Source organism: Coptis chinensis, chromosome 4 (genome assembly GCF_015680905.1).
Source record: "Coptis chinensis isolate HL-2020 chromosome 4, ASM1568090v1, whole genome shotgun sequence".
NCBI lineage: Eukaryota > Viridiplantae > Streptophyta > Magnoliopsida > Ranunculales > Ranunculaceae > Coptis > Coptis chinensis.
The window spans coordinates 103,094,578-103,112,935 of NC_141459.1; the positions used below are offsets into that span (position 1 = coordinate 103,094,578).

At 39.3% G+C, this 18,358-nt stretch overlaps 1 protein-coding gene across 1 annotated transcript in view; it reads left to right on the plus strand.

Annotated features, from left to right (window-relative positions):
- The window catches only part of LOC147506456 (GDSL esterase/lipase At1g31550-like), a 30,384-nt gene extending 15,637 nt beyond the window's left edge, over positions 1-14,747 (plus strand). Inside the window, exon 5 of the mRNA XM_086558608.1 lies at positions 14,476-14,747. Coding sequence (XP_086414734.1) covers positions 14,476-14,486 — 11 coding nt within the window. The 3' untranslated portion in view covers positions 14,487-14,747. The remainder of the gene's footprint in view (positions 1-14,475) is intronic.
- Positions 14,748-18,358: the final 3,611 nt, after the last annotated feature.

Here is an 18,358-nt window from a genome sequence, read left to right on the forward strand (position 1 = left end):
TATATATACTTTTAGTCACTTCTTAAAATACCATCTCTTTATACTTTATCACCTCACAACAGACAATAATCCATCACTCTTCTCTCGCCAAAAAAAAGAAAAAAGTCAAGAAACATATACAATTTAAAACCAACATAAAACAACCCCTTCTTCCTAAATCAAACACACACCCAAAAAATCCAAATGTAGGAAAACAAACAAACAATCCAAAATAGAAAAAATAAAAAGTATACTATTTTGTTGAGTAAAAAAAAAAGCGAGACTCACTTGTTGAGTTTGTTGAAGAGAGAAAGCGATGAAACAAAACTAATAAGGCGCTTTAAAAAAAGAAGATATTCCGAGAGAGAGAGAAAGAGACAGGGAAGAGAGGTGGCATTAATACTCCTCTCTATATAACCCTAACTAGAGGAAATGCATTAAAGTCAAATGTCTCAAATTCTATGTGTTAATGTGTGTATTTATTATATTTATGAACGGCTCCTTCCACCAAAACATTAAAAAAAAAAAAAAAAAAAAAAAAAAAAACTATTGCTCTCCAAATAAAGCGGGGTTGTTTTCATGCATTTAATATCACAGCTGAGTGAGTGAAAAACAAAATAAAGAAAATTGGTTTAGTCCTCTTTATGACAGCTGCCATTACTACTTACTCTCAATCAGTAATCTCTATTCAAGACCATATATAGCGGGACACCAAACAGAATCGAGAAAACTTAAAATTGTACCTAAACAAAACAAGTAAAGATTGTCGGCCATTTCATCACAGTGGGCAAATGAAGCTCTCAAATGTCCTTTTCGACCCAAACAATGGCTCACTACGATCAAGGATGAGAGATACTTGGACATTATACATCTCCATTGAGGAATCGACATCCGGATCAGAAAAAAATGTTTCCTTTCGTTAAACTCTTTCCCTTAGCAATCAGTTCTCTATGCATGTTGAACATTTCACACAGTTGCATACCTCGTGAAGGTTGTGTATTTACTGGTTCCCTTACCTACAAAACAAATAAAAAATTAACAACGAAAAACAAATTAAGCAGCTAAGCATAAATTTATTGCAAAAAGCAGCTCAAGTAATTCAAGAGATATAATTATATTACATTAGATGTTGTTGCATTAGCAGTAACACTCTTTTGTGAATTTGTTTGTTGGTCTTTCATTTCCACCAAGATTTGGGTGAGATTGATCATATGTTTCTCTAGACTCATAACCCGCTCTTCAACCATAGTGCGTTGTTGGTACTCTTGGTGAAGCTTCTCTTTAGCGGAGCTGATGATACAAGAGAAGTCTTCGCGATACCAAAGACTCATACCACGCACCCACCATATTTATTGAGACCAAACACTTGCGCAACCAGATCATTATCCAAGTCTAAGTCAACGCTAGATGGATCAACTTCAATTATAGCATTAATTCTAGCCTGTTACAATGACACAAAGAACAAAACGAATTATTTGTACATGCACACAAAAGCAAAACATATAATATTTAAATAGCTCACCATTCTTTCGGGAGCAATGAAAGAACCATCTTTGCGTGTATGGATAGCTATGTAAGAATCTGTTCAGGTGAACTTAGAACCAGGGATTCCTCTTTTTTCTAAAAAACAAATAATAGAAGAAAAGTTATAAGAACCAACTTACTATTTTCTCGACTTCTCATACATTAAGATGCAAAATAACATACCAACTCATGGATTGTTCTTGCTGATCCTCTTCGCTTTGATGTATGCAAAGACTTTCTTGCTTGTCTTGATTTCTTGCCAATCAACCGCGATTCGCTTCGAAAGGTTTCGATTCATTGTCTACAAATCTCTCCCACTCTTCCCGCTTTACTCCCTTAGGGACGGTTCCTTTTCCTTTTGTCATCATTTTTGTACTTGTCATAGTGTTTTAACTCTAAGGCGATGCTTGTACTCCCCGAAAGACTTACCAACCTTCTTGAGTTGACATTTCCTATATGTATCGGAAACATGGTACTCTTTCTGTATAAGAATGAAGTCGGATCAATGTTAATCTTATATACATACAAATAAATAAAATTCATTTTGATGTATTTTCAACACTAACCTTGATACTCTTCCAAATTGCATTCTTAGTTTGATCGAGAACGTTTTGTGAAACTTTCATAGAAAATTGGACAATGAGTTTTCTAATTCCACCAAGTGTACTAGAATAGCTACTTGAATTATCTCCAACTGGTTGTCCATCAGCGTCAAATTCAATAAATTTCTTTCCTATATTCAACAAAAACTAAGTCAATGAACCATAAAATAAAATGGAGGCTTAAAACAAAATGTAAAAACTCAAAGGCTAATAAATCAAAACAAAAAAGTACAAAAGATAATAAATCAAAAGTGTATTACCAGAAGGGTTTCCATCATGTTGCTCAGAACCTTGGGACGCATTTGATGATGAGCCTGAAATTAGGAACATGTATCAAAAAATCCATGCACTAACTTAATATATTAGCTTGTTTCTTACATTTGTTTCTCAAAAAGTCATTACCAGCAAGATTCTCAAATAATCGTGATATAAACAAAGGCATTGACCTTTGATGACTCACCCTAGCACTTGATCCTGAAATTGAGCATAAGAACAAGGAAATGCACATTTAACACTTAATATAGTGTAGCAGGTAAATTGTTCAAAACAAAATATTTTTTAACCTGGATCAACACTAATAGCTCTTGAATCAACAAACGTGCTCCTCCATTTGTATCTCTAGTTAACGCGGCATGTATGGAATCCTTTTCTTTCTTAATCATTTTCTTCCCTTGTTTTGAGCTCTTGAAAATAATACAAACTATTAGAAATTGACATTTTCAATGAAATTTATATACCTTTAGATTTTAGTAATGACATTACCTCCGCCATTGTAGGCATAACATCATGCATCACAGCTTTTCCCTTCTTGGCCTTTTTAAACAAATCATTAGTACACAAAAAATGCAATGAAAGTTATACACCTTAGTCATGAAATTACCTCAACCCTCGAAAGTATTTGTAGGCTTATCATCATGCATCACAAATTTTTCCCTTCTTGGCCTTTTTAAACAAATCATTAGTACACAAAAAATGCAATGAAAGTTATACACCTTAGTCATGAAATTACCTCAACCCTCGAAGTATTTGTAGGCTTATCATCATGCATCACAGCTTTTCCCTTCTTGGCCTTTTTAAACAAATCATTAGTACGCACAAAATGCAATGAAAGTTATTGTAGAGTTTTTTCTGCTTTTCATTCTCGAGGGCGCCAGCCACAAAGGAGCCGACCACCAGCCATGGTCCAAGTCTTTAAGCGACCAGCCTTCGAAAAAGGCGGCGCCAGCGCTCAGTCTTTTTTTTTTATGCCTCGCTTCGAATCGCAATTTTTGGTTTTGGTATAAAAACAAAATCAGTTTTTGGAAAACCTAACTTTTCCAAAACCAAGAAAGAGAGATTATAAAGAGAGCAATTCTCGTGAGTTGAGTGTTCATTCTTTGTAAGTGAATTGAGAGACTTGTAATCATTTACTCAAGACATCCAAAAAAGCTTAGAACTTCATGCGATTGTGGAAGTAGGCAAATTGCCCGAACCAACCATATATATCTCGCCTTGTGGTTTGTTCTTCCTTTACATTAATTGTTTTACTTTATATGCTTGTTATTTGATATTGAGAAGTGTTGGGATATTGCTTGGAGGGTGTTGAAGTCTTGTCTAGTGTGAAGGATCGATCTTTGTGTAGGATTGATCCGTTTGTTGTGGTAACGCGTTGTTTCCGCACTTATATATTCACAACAATTGGTATCGAGGCGTAGTATATCGACCTAGGATTTTGAGTTTAGTGCTCAAAATTTGTGTAGACAAGGTGTTCGATTAAATTCCGAGGTGAAACTATTTCTTTTGAGTTATTGTGTGTAACTTGAAAGATGACTCCCAAGATGTCAAACGCAAGGTTTGAAGTAGAGAAGTTTAATGGGAAGAATAACTTTGGGATTTGGCAAGTCCAAGTAAAGGACATCCTTATCCAACAAGGTTTGCACAAGGCTTTAAAGGGGATTAAATCTAAGGCGGCGAGTATGAGTAATGATGATTGGGAAGAGTTCGATCTTCAAGCTTGTTCATCAATCCGGTTATGTCTTGCTAATGAGGTTATGTATAGTGTGATGGGAGAAAATACCGCTGCCGGTATTTGGCTCAAACTAGAGTCTATGTATATGACCAAGAGCATGACGAACAAGATGTACCTTAAGAAGCGTCTTTATCGGTACATGATGGTCGATGGTTCAACGATGCAAGAGCACGTTAGTGAGTTCCGTCGATGTCTAGCGGATTATTTGAATGTTGGTATGAAGATGGATGATGAGGATCAAGCGGCATGTTTAATATTCTCCTTGCCAGAAAGCTATGAGCATCTAATGACTACATTCATGAACAGAGAAGTCGTCGATCTTGACGAAGTTCAAAGTGCACTTCTTTCTTATGAGTTGATGAAGAAGACGGTAGAGAATAGCATTGATGCGCAGTCGAGGGCTAGTGGCAAGAGGAAATTCTTATGAACAGAATTATTCAAGTAATGAGAATTCTAGGTCCAAGTCAAAGAAGCCTTTAAAACATGTACAGTGCTACAATTGCAATGAAAAGGGACATTATGCAAGTAATTGTCCTCACCCGAAGAAAGAGAACAAGAGAGATGGTCAGAAGAAAGGTAAGGCAAAAATTGAGGCAAATTATGCTTCAGGCTCTGAAGAGGATGAGTTCAGTCTCTGTGTGTCCACACAAGACTATATGACCGAAAAGTGGATTCTTGATTCCGGATGTTCCTATCATATGTGCCCGAATAGAAAGTGGTTTACTTCTTATGAGAGCATTGATGGTGGTTCCGTTTTAATGGGTAATGATGTTGCTTGTAAGACGGTAGGAATTGGAACTATACGGGTCAAGATGTATGATGGTGTAGTGAGGACTTTAACCGATGTGAGACATATTCCTGAGCTAAAGAAAAGTCTTATTTCTCTTGGTACCTTGGATTCCAAAGGCCACAAGTTTGTGGCTGGCGGTGGAGTCCTAAATATTGTTAATGGCTCTTTGTTGTTATGAAGGGTCAAAAATATGGAACCTTGTATACTCGATAGGTAGTAATGGTGATAGCGATGTAGCGATGGGTGCATGTAGTAATGATTCGAAAGTGCACTAAGATATGGCATATCGTTTAGGGCATATGAGTGAAAAGGGTTTGTCCGAGTTGTGCAAAGCGAGGGTTCTTGAAGAACTTGAAGAAGCCAAGTATGGGGTTCCGTGAGCATTGCGTCTATGGGAAGTAGTCAAGAGTCAAGTTCAAGTCAAGCAAGCACCGACAAATGACATATCCTTGATTATGTGCATACGGATGTTTGGGGACCTCCGGGTGGCTTCCAAGGAGGGTAACCGCTATTATGTCTCATTCATTGATGATCATACTCGCTATGTGTGGGTGTATATGATGAAATCGAAAGATGAAGTGTTTGAGACATTTAAGAAGTGGAAGGCAAAGGGTTGAGAATCGCATTGAGATAGGAAGGTAAAGACATTACGGTCCGACAATGGTAATGCTTGAGTATACCTATGGACCTTTCCAAGAGTTCTGGCGCGAATGACGAATTGCCGGACACCGGATGATCGAGGGCACGCCACGCCAGAATGGAATGGCGAGAGGGATGAATAGAACTTTGATTGAAAGAGCAAGATGTTTATTGTCTAATGCCGGTCCAGGCAAAGAGTATTGGGCGAATCACGGTGTCCATGGCGTGTTTACTTGCATAATAGGTCACCGCACCAGCCATAGATTGCGGGACACCTTATGAGGTGTGGTCAGTAACCCACCTGATTATAGTATTTTATGCGAGTGTTTGGATCGACAAATTACTACCATGTGAGGGACGACAAAGCTAGATCCTGTGAGCTAAGAAGGCCATATTCTTAGGCCGCGCAAATGGGGTAAAGGGATACAGATTGTGGTGTCTAGAAGACCACAAGTTCCCCGGTCGCCAGAGATGTTACCTTTGATGAGACTTCCGTGTTATCCTTGATGTTTCCAAGTAGGCGGACGAGAATGGTGAGTCTATAGAAGTTCAAGCTAATGAGCTTGAGTTGTCGATCAGCGGAGATGATCGGTTAGATTATGATGAGGTACCAAATCATGGAACCACACAAAGAAAAGTGAAGAAGAAGAGCAAGAGCATCCGCGAACTTGTAGTGGCTAACCCTAGGCCACGAGAGACAAGTTAAAGAAGTGCACAAGTATGGGCACACGAAGCCCGTGAAACACTATGGTCGTGGATTTAGTGGCATATGCACCGAATATCGAAGATGATGAGCCGGATAGCTTCAAGGAAGCTTTAGAGATGCTCATTCTGAGATTGGTTGGTAGCTATGTAAGGAGATGGAATCTCTTGATAAAAATCACACATGGGACCTAGTTTTATTGCCAAAGGGCAAAAGGACTATCGGGCGAAAATGGGTGTTCGAAAAAAAAAGGTCCTTCCCGAACCGACAAAGATCTTGGGTACAAGGCAAGAGTGGTAGCAAAGGGTTTTTCACAGAAGGAAGGAGTTGACTACAATGAGGTATTTTCCCCGGTGGTCAAACATACGTCCATTCGTGTGTTATTAAGCTTAGTTGCTCACTTCAACTTGGAGTTAGAGCAACTTGATGTGAAAACTGCTTTCTTGCATGGGGACTTGGAAGAAGAGATCTATATGAGACAACCTGAAGGGTTTGTCGTTGCTGAGAAAGAAGATTATGTATGCAAATTGAATCGGTCATTTATGCGGTTAAAGCAATCGCCTGTGCAATGGTACAAAGCCGCTTTGACACATTCATGATGCAACATGAGTACACCCGGGTAAGTATGACTCACCGTGTCTACTTTAGAAGGCTTCGTGGTAATGACTTCATCTATCTCCCCGCTTTATGTGGATGACATACTTATTGCTTCCAAAAGCATGGTGGAGATAGACAAGTTGAAATCTCAACTTAGCTCGAAGTTTGAGATGAAAGACTTAGGTGGAGCCAAGAAGATACCGGGCATGGAGATTGACAGAGATAGGAAGAAGCGGCGGATAGTTGTATCTCGGAAGAAATACATTCGAGAAAGTAATTTCGATTTGGTATGGAGAATGCAAAGTCGGTTTCTACACCTTTAGTCGGGCATTTTAGGCTTTCAGCTAAGTTCTCCTAGTTCAATTGGAGGAACAAAAGCATATGGTAAATGTTCCTTATGCAAGTGCCGTGGGCGGCGGTTGATGTATGCTATGGTGTGCATTAATGACACATTTCCGCGCAGTTAGTGTTGTCGCCAGGTATATGGCAAATCTCGGGAAGCGGCATTGGGAGGCAGTGAAATGGGTACGGGGTACTTGAAGCGGTACTTTGGATGTGGGATTAGCTTATGGTGGAGGCACTTGTTATGTCGTTGGGTTTGTGGATTCTGATTATGCAGTGATCTAGATAGACGACGATCGACTCATCGGTTATGTGTTTATGATGCATGGTGCACCGGTTAGTTGGAGGTCTATGCTACAGCTACTGATTGCTCTATCTACTACCGAGACAGCGAGTATATGGCGCTGGCAGAGGCAAAGAAAGAGGCACTATGGCTTCGAGGTCTTCTAGATGATTTGGGTATTGAGCGTAATCGTTGTTGCTGCGGTATTGTGATAGTCAGAGTGTTATTCATTTGGTGAAGAACCAAGTTCATCATGGTCGGACCAAGCATATTGATGTCTGTTATCACTTTATACGGGATGTCATTGAGGATGGTGATGTAGCACTTGAGAAAGTACACACCCATGACAACCCCGGCGATATCTTGGACGAAAGTTGTCACCGGAGTTAAGTTCCAACAATCGCTTTGGACTTGCTCCAAATGCTACATGTTTGAAAGAGCCCCCGTGGGCATAGCCCTTCGGGGCGGTTGACTGCGAGTCTTCCTTGCTGGAGGTGTTCTTACTGGATGTGATCTTGCTGGATGTGTTCGGCTTGGTTTTATGTGTTAAAACCTCACCGAGGTGGAGAATGTAGAGTTTTTTACTTTTTCATTCTCGAGCCCGCTGGCCAAAGGCGCGACCAGCCATGGTCCAGTGCTTTAAGCGACCAGCTTCGAAAAGAAGCCAGCCCAGTCTTTTTTTTTTGCGGGCCTCGCTACAATAACCGCGATTTTTGGTTTTTTGGTATAAAAACAAAATCAGTTTTTTGGAAAACCTAACTTTTCCAAAACCAAGAAAGAAAGAGATTATAAGAGAGCAATTCTTTGTGAGTTGAGTGTTCATTCTTTGTGAGTGAATTGAGAGACTTGTAATCTGTTACTCAAGACATCCAGTAAAGCTTGGAACTCGCAGTGTGGAAGTAGGCAAATTGCCGAACCACGATATATCTCGTCTTGTGGTTTGTTCTTCCTTTCCATTAATTGTTTTACTTTATATGCTTGTTATTTGATATTGAGAAGTGTTGGGATATTGCTTGGAGGGTGTTGAAGTCTTGTCTAGTGTGAAGGATCGATCTTTGTGTAGGATTGATCCGTTTGTTGTGGGTAACGTTGTTTCCGCACTTATATATTCACAACAGTTATACACCTAGTCATGAAATTACCTCAACCCTCGAAGTATTTGTAGGCATAACATCATGCATCACAACCTTTTCCTTCTTGGCCTTTTTTAACTTTTTCCTTGAGCTCTTTATATAACACAAACCATTAGAAAATAGCATATTCAATGAAACTTACACATCTTTAATCACTAAGATATACCTTTGCGTTTTCCTGGTCTGCCATATCCTAAAAAAGCAAACAAATTATTGGCTCAAATATTGTACAATGGAGAAACAAAGTCTAAAATGTCTTAATGACTATACTAGACAAAGTAATGCTAGACAAAGTATCAATCTTATAAATCTTATGACACAACATCTTATAAATCATGCATAAAAAGTGTACAATAACAAGTGCTCAAGTGTCCAGAGCAAAGTATCAATCATTGGCTAACAGAAAAATCATTCAGAAACATCCATAAAGAAAAAACATGTACTAATTTGACTGATTATAGGTTACAAATGCATATATTTCTCCTGCCTTTTACAATGTCATTGGACTAGGTTACAAATGCATATCATTCATTCACCATTTTTTTTTTTCAAAATACGAGAATTTTTTGGTACACAATCTGCACCTATTTCTCCAACATCTTCTAAATGTGATGTATGTAAAAATTCTCTAGGCACTCTATACTCAAAAGTCAAGGGGTCTTCATAAGCATCCATATCTCTAGTTAGTCTCTTTGGAGCATCTAACACCACATTCTAGCCACTCCTTGTTGGATCTTTACAATAAAATACTTGAGAGGCCTGAGATGCTAGGATAAATGGCTCATCTTCAAACTTTGAACTTCTTCGGAACTTGCTAAAATTCACAAAAACTAAATTAATATCAGGGTCAAAGTAACATCCATTCGCTTTATCCTCAATTCGAACCCAATCACAGTAAAATACAGTTTGAGTGAAGTCAAAGCAGTTCAACTCGAGAATTTGTCTTATGACCCCATAATAGGTAGCTTCTTCATCGATAAGATTCCTATCTTTAGCACTCGAGCGAAAACTGGTCATCGCGTTCATTTTAACTCCGGAATTCTGAGTTGTCTTGTTAATTTCCCATTCAGCAAGAGAAAACACATATCCACTTGCTTGATAGGAATTATAAGATGTTGCTTGAAAGTCGCGGACCATCAAAGAAGTCTCTTGATGACGCACATCTCAATTGTTTTCAAGTCATCAAAAACCAACATATATATATATATATATATGATATTAATTGAACAAAACTACCTAATATTAATTGAACTTTAAATGTTGAATTCGTTGTCAAGATGTTTTACTTGTTGCCTTAACCAAAAATAAAACTCATCGGATCAAGCTTTTACGCTTATGCATCACTGGATTTGAATCCATTGACGTATGCTTGGTATTTCCTAAATAGGAAACAAAACTAATACAAGTCAAATATATGCCTCCCCAGCTACGTAGTCACAAATTAAGATAACCTTGACTAGTTATACTTACTTTCTCCATGGAATCGCAACTTTTGAACATTGAAGCACCCATTTTCGCACTTGTTCATATTGCACATTAGTTAGTGTATGTACACCTTTTTTGTTAAGGGGTTTTTCGCTTACAAATTCACCATCATCATCAATATATCTCTCCTTGCCTCGTTTGTGGCTTCCCTTTGAGCCATCAGGCATGTGCTCCATGCAGTAAGTACATTATTGATTCTTCAATGACATAACGTTCAGCAATACAACCTTCAGGGTGTGCCGGATTCTTTACATACTTCTTATAAGATCTCAACATCCTAAGACATGTCATCACCAAAATATTATTTATAACCAATAACAAAAAATAAGCATGATTTGCTCAAAAGACTTACACTCAAAATGTACATCCACCGACTCCAAACTGGTCCACAAATTTCTGCTTCTTCTGCCAAATGCACAACAAGGTGTGTCATGATAACAAAGAACGAAGGTGGAAAATATTTCTCAAAGACACACAATGCTTCGACTACTCTTTCTTTCGCAATACGAAGCTCATCACGATAAATTACTTTGGAGCAAAGGATTTTAAAGAATGTTGACAATTGCCCAATAGCTACACGAATGGCTTGTGTTTTTAAAAAGCATGCATTAGCAAGAATGGTAATAATTGTTGCATCAAAATATGATAATCATGTGACTTCAGTCCTTTCAATTCAAAATCTACCTTGCTTGCATGTCGCCCAATTAGAGCTATATCCAATAGGTACCTTCAAAGTGGACAAAGTCTCTAAGAAGAGTTTTTTCTCAACCCGATAGAGCAAACTCGGCCTTTGGTAATAGTAACTTATCTCCCGATTCTATGGGCCACAAGTGTTGCTTAATTTTCATCTCTTTCAAATCTAGGCGTGCTTTCAACCCATCTTTACTCTTGTCCAATTCCATAATAGTTGCAATGAGATTCTCCGCGACATTCTTTTCTACATGCATCACATCCAAATTGTGAAAGACACACAAGTCCTGTGCATTATACAAACATTCAAATGACAATGACACATGATAAATCATATTCAAAATATTGTTAAAACATTACTTGCCTCCCAATATGGCAACTTAGTTAGAATTGAGCATTTGGTCCACGCACTAGGACCATTATCTGGTGCCCCCTTTCCATACACCGTTTCAAACCCTTCTACTATGCTCAACACCTGAGTATAGGTCAATCGGGATGGAGCAGTCTCAAGTTCTTCCTTTCCATCAAACGGTTTCTTTTGATGCCTAAAAGGATGATCTTCAGGAAGAAATCTTCTGTGACCCATATATGCAGTCTTAGACCCATGTTTCAATCTAATTGAACACGATTTTCGCACAAACAGACAACCACAAGTTCCACCAATTCTACAACCCGAGAAAGCATGCCATACGCGGAAAATCGTGAATAGCCCATAATAAAACTGCTTTCATGGTAAAAGTAGACCGAGTATAAGAATCACAACATGGAGTGCCCGTGGACCACAACTCTTTCAACTCTGCAATCAAAGGTCGCAAGTAAACATCAATGTTTTTCCCTGGACTACTCTTCCCGGTATCAACATAGACATCATAACAAATTGCTTATTCATGCAAAGAGATGGAGGTAAGTTATAGGGAACAACCATAACAGCCAACAAGTATACTGAATTGCTCGATGAGAAAAGGATTAAACCCATCCGTTGCAAGTCCTAGACGGACATTTCGAGGCTCAAAAAAAACTCCGGATACTTAGCATCAATTGTACTCCAATTAAGAGAGTCGACCGGATGACGATTCTATTTTCATCGACAACCACCCTCGAATGCCATGTCATTTGCTCCATGAATCCAAGGAACACTACGAAAACATAAATATCTTAATTGGCTATGTGTTAAAACCAAATGGAAATGTGTTATAAGTATTTAAACAAGAGGGTTACCTATACAATCTTTGCAACCTCGGTATCAAAGGGAAGTATCTCAATACTTTCACTTAATGAAGTTTTTCTTCTCTAAGAGATCATCACCTCTTTCATTCTTCCATCTACTTACACCACATCTTGGACAACATTGTAGACTTTCATCATCTTTCCAATATAATATGCAATCATTTGGACAAGCATCTATCGTCTCATACTCCATACCTAAGGACTTGATCAATTCTTTGGCTTTGTATGTACTGACTGGTAAGGTATTATCTTCAGGGAGAATTCCTCTTAGAGTGTTCAATAGATCGGTGAAATAGTTGTCTGACAGCTGATGTTTCGTCTTAAGGTTAACCAGCTCAACTATTACAAATAACTTCGTTTGATTGTTCCTACAAGATGAATAAATAGGCCTCTTCACATCTTCCCATAAATTGTTAAACTTCGTTTCCTTCCCTATATCATTTGGATTTTGATGACAGTGGTACTCATTATGAGAATTTGAATCATCATCCAAGCTCATCTCATCTACATTTCGATCTTCATCTGAAGTACTCCCATCCATGGACTCATCCAAACCATCAAGATGAACATATCATAACTCTTCACTAACTAAATCAATGTCTCAAGAATAGCCATCTTCATATTGGCTATGGGTGGAAGGACCAACAGTCTCAACATTGATTGCATCTTCTTCAAATGATTCCCCATGAAAATACCAAGTCGTATAGGATGGGTCTATTCCAATACGAATTAAATGGTCAGCCACTATTTTCGGATCAACCCTTCCACTCACATTACGACACCTCACACATGGACAAGAGCACCAAGTTCCTTTTCCTAATCTATCGGTCATGAACTTTAAAAAGGATTCAAGTCCATCCAAGTATTCATCGCTATTCAATGGTGTTGACATCCAATCTTTGTGTGGTGGTAATAAAGCCATTCCTTTCACACATAAATGGCTTTGGTTTGTGAGATTTATTCCTGCGTGCCTATTGAGGACACAAAAGATGTGTTGTAGTGAGGATACAAAAGATGAAACAGACCAGACACTCTCAAATTAACAGATAAGTGGACATAATAAATGCAATTATAAACAAATAATATCAAAGGACAACAACGATATCGACAATCATAGTTGTTGGGTATTAAATACAAAAAGGTGGCCATAAGCAGAAAGCTATAATCAAATCAAGTTTATCAATAGCAGCCTTCAAACTCAAAAAAACACTAACAAATGTCAAAACAGGGAGACAAACAAAGACTACTACTATGTATGGAAAATTGTGTATCCCCGACTTCCCCACTAGATAGTCCCTCTGATTATTCAAAAGCATCGATTATTTTTTTTAAAATTTTACAAAAGCATCGATTATTCAAAAATACCTAAAATATTTACAAAAGCATCGCTCATTCAAAAATATTTCTCAAATCAATGTTAAAATTCAGGTAAATAAGATAACTAAATCAAAATTATTCAAATCAACAAAATCAATGAATTTAACAATTCGATTTGAGGAGAACGAAAATATAATGATAAAACTAGGGTTTCTAATTAGATTTGAGGAGAATGAAAACTCGCCTTATTTAGTAAAACACCTTTGACAACGAAAGAGAGTGGAATCGCCTTAATCTTTTTTCGTAAATCACCTTTGAGTAAATCACCTTTCTGAGAAATGAAAAAAAGAAATGAAATGAAAAAAGAAAAAAGAGTCGGTGGTTTTTATTTCGTTTTGGGCCGTTTATATTGGGCTTTTCTTTTTTAAGTATTTCAAACAAAAAAATAAACGAGACTTTTTGTAATATAAACGGCGCTGGTTACGGGTCCAAAGATTCGGCACTAATATTCACGTCTTTTAACCTGTCTTTTATTAACCAATCTGGTGTAGTGTGCACTCTTCTCGGGATAAGAGTTGCCTACGTATCAAGTTTCTTGGAGTAAACTTGAATCAAGCCTTACGTAGTTCATCTCTCTCTACTTATAGATATTTGAGCTGACCTTCCTTATTTGCTCTAGACCGTTATGAAGTGTAGATCCACATTGTGTGCTATCTTGATGATTCGTCATTACTCTGATGTTACAAAGTAAATGGTTCCTTGATTGATGTGTTGACTGTGCTCCAGGATTGCGCTAGATGATTTGCTTCTATATATGACTGTAATTGATGTTGGGATGACCAGGGTTTGGGACATACGATACGTTATGTGGGTTTGGTACGAGCTGATGGAGAACAACCTGGTGTGTGAACAGGTGTACTGTAGTGTGGAACGGAGGGTACTTACACCAAGAGAACTTATCTGTTAAATAACTTCATTGCCAAGGAAACTAGTTGATTTCCTCCTGCCAGCTTAGGAGTCCCCTTTTATTGTTTTAATTAGTGAACTAATTGAGCATTAGACTTACTACGCAGATCAGGTTATATACCTCAACTTTTGGTACTGCGCCGTGCGGGATACTTTGTAGGAAGCAATTTGACCTTTGTATTCTCTGCAGGAGGGAGATAGTTACAGAATGAAGAACATCTATTCTTTAACGTACTGTGTCTACTCACTCAGTATGGAATATAGTGTTTAGAATGGCGAGCTATAAAGATAAAGAAGTGCAACTTGGCAAGATGAATTGAAATAGAAAGAGAATCATGGGTTAGGCAAAGTAGGCAAGCAAGAGACATGTAGACTGTTGGTTAATTCTTTTTTTTTATTGGATATGCATGGAAGGAAATAAATTAATTAAAGCCTTTTTCAGAGCACACAGAAATTGGCAAGTAAGGTGGCAGTGGTAATCTTTAAAGATGTACAAATCAAAATGCATTCTCGTAAGTTTAAAATGAAGGATGAGCACAGGAGAGAGATAGAATGATGAGGATAAAGGAAAGACAGCAATCGTGCCAACCAAAAGCTTAAAGATGAATGTCATAGATCAACTCATAGTACGTGCAGTCCACTGGGAAACATAACTCGCTATCGATCAGACGATCACTATGGAGGGAATGACATGGATCCAATTTTTTAACAAATAACTATAGAATCAAAGAAGGAAATTAACAAGAACGTACACAAGCGAAAAAACAGAAGGAATCAAGTAATATACCTGTGTAGCAATATATCAACTGGTATGAGTGACCAGAGAACCTTCAAAAGCCCGCTATATATCTTGTCAAGCTCAGACTCGATCTTGCTCTTGTACATCAGAATCATTCGGACATGTTCACTTCCTTTATTATCTTCCTCCAACTCAACAGACTATACAGCATTCCAAGATACCCACGCACCTAGCCTCAGTCACAGTCTCATACGCCACCAACAATAGGTTTAACTCGACTAATGTAAGCTCTTCAACATCCACAGATTCTGCAGCTGTTTTTATAAACTTAAGAATTTCCTCATGCCGCCCAGCCCGTCCAGCTAACTTAGCCGTGTACACATTTTGCTTGCGTGAGGACTCAACTACCATCTTAGCTATATCAAGCTTTGTCGCAACAAACTCATCGGGGAATACAAAACGACACATAACAAATACCAAAAAATCAGAAAATGCACATGCCATGGTCCAATTAATCCGGGAAGCCTAATGGGGTATTAATAAGAAACCAGTGGAAAAGGTTGAGAAGCGAGTCACATATCGTAATAGTCTGGCTATCAACATGGTCCCCAAGATATACCTACATTTTGAAGCATGCGAGCGGTATATGTATGAATTGTTTTAGGATAGAATGTTGAAGTTAAAATGGCCGAGTCGTAGTCGCGCAACTTTAATAGCTTCCAAAGACTACTACAAATTTTCCAGATCTCATAACCAATGTTATCACGATACTTGCTAATCCTTTCAACACGGTCTTGGTTTCCCATTCTTATTTCCTTTCGGTGAAGTGAACTAAGAATTTTCCAAGAAGCCCTCTTTGCCCCAATAAAATTCTTGTAAGCCACACAAAGTAGGCGCTTCTCATGTGCACTTAGTTCATTTACATCAACTGTTTTAACAACTGGATATAGAAACCGAGCCATAACTTGATACCTCATAGCCACTTTAGCCAATCCAGCTATGAGGGAGCAATATTCACATTTAATGAAAATCATTCACATTTAATGAAAATCAAGCACGCGTCCAACCTAAGCAGGGATCCTACCGACCTCATGTCATCGTCCTCCAAGCTCGCTTCATAAGCAGCTCGCCTCATATAGGTGGTCTCCTCCAGCTCGCTCCAGAGCAACGCAGGTCGAACAAACGACCTCAAGTAGAACGCTTCACCTAATGACACCATCCCTTATCCAGATACAATCATTACTAGGGCCATACATGTACTACCAATCACCGTAATGTACGAACCACTACAACCACTCCCCATCATCACAGAATTCCTACCAAAACCAACCTAACATTCATCCTTGATCTCAACCAGACATCTATACATGTCAGTACATGTCTCACGCATACCTTCACGCTCTATGGCTATAAATACCACCTACATGAACTACATCAAACCTGATTCAACTCTCCCCCCATAAGTAAGAGCTTGATACGTAGGCAGTTCGCTCAACAACAAACTCGATCTTTCCCATCTCCAAACCCATTTCCCCCCTAAACACATTTATAAGGCAGAACTAAAACACACATTTACATTGGCCCGTTTGTGGTCTCGATTTCTTGAGAAACCACTTCAAATCAACAAAAAACCTCAAGCCCACGAAGCATGGCAAGCCTCGAAGCTCAAATCCAGAGTTTAGCAAGCCAATTAGGTACAATGAACGAGCACATCACCTTGCTCAGGCAGGAAATATTGCTTTGCGCACACAAGTGGACGCGCAAATCCCACCTGGTACCTTAGCAGAGGACGAGATCAACGAAGTCTATCAGCAGATTAACGAGCTGTCGCAAATAATCGATCAGAGTGCGGTTAAGAATGACGCCTCCCAGATCGTTCAAAAAATGCTCAAGATGTACCGAAAGCATCCCCTTTCACTGCTGAGGTACTCAGTAAACCTTCTCCTCCAGATTTCATCCAACCATGCTTTGCAATGTACAATGGAAATATATGTCCTGGTCAACACGTGGCTCGCTACATTTAGAGCCTCGCACTTTATAGTGCCCAGGAGTTCGATCACCTCCACTGCCGGTTATTTCCAGCCAGTCTTAAAAATGGCACTCTCGATTGGTTCTTTTCACTCGAGCCAGACTTCGATAAAGAACTTCGAGCATCTCACCGATCTGTTCGCTAGCCAGTACATCCACAACAGGCGTAAAAAAGCAAACCTTGATTCACTTTTCCAGTTCTCATTAGGCAAAGATGAAACCATCCGCGCCTTCTTAGGTTGGTTCAAAGCCGAACTACTAGGCATGGAGAGCGACCTCAAAGAATCGTTTGCCACATTGGCATTCTCCAACACTTGCCTTATACGCAACACCGCACTCTCCAGATCACTCTTGAAAGAACGTCCATAAACGTTATCTGAGCCCTATGCTCGAGTTGACAAGTATATCAAGCTGCAAGAAGGCCTAAAACTTCAAGGCCAAGCAGAAGAACAAGAAGTGGCAGCGATCTCTGATGACGCCCCACCTTCAAAAAAGCGAACCAGACAACAAGGCCAAAAATCTGGAAACAGAACGAACAACAGCCGTGAGTTCGCTATCCTCATCCGATCTCCCAGTTACATTCTGGAGAAGATCAAGCAAGCTGCGTATTACCGGCCTGTAGTGTGACAGCCAGAAGATCGTCCAGGCAAGCCCTACTGTGCCTTCCATAGAGCAAAATGTCATGATACCAATGAGTGCTGGGGGCTCAAGCACTACCTCCAAGACCTCATCGAGTCAGGTCATATCAAGTATTACACCAACATCACTGATGGCGACCTACGCCATAAACTCATGACTCGCAAAGAGCGCAGCAGATCTCCAGCACGTCACCATAGTCAAGCTCGCTCCCGCAGCAGAGGGCATCCCAGCGACCGCTCCCGTCATGACTGTCGTCAACACTCCTCAGACAGAGATAATGATAGAACGATCCACATGGTCACGTTCCAGGACGATTCAATGACGTCCACAAGGGAAAAGCATAGACGAGTGGGCGTTCTCGAGGAAGTCTATCAATTCTCTTCGTAGGCCGCACCTGCTCAACGTACTTCAAGTCGCAGTGCAGGTGACATAACTTTCACTGAGGCCAACCTAAACAAGGTTTGCCTCCCCCACAATGACGTCATGGTTGTTCATTTCAAAATTAGTGACTGGACAGTCAAGCACGTATTGATCGATCATGGTAGCTCCTGTGACATCTTATTCTATCATACCATCAAAGAGATGAACCTGCCCAAGTCGGTCTTCATCGACCCAATTGCTCCTCTCTATGGATTCAATGGCTCTTGAGCTGACCCAATTGGTGACA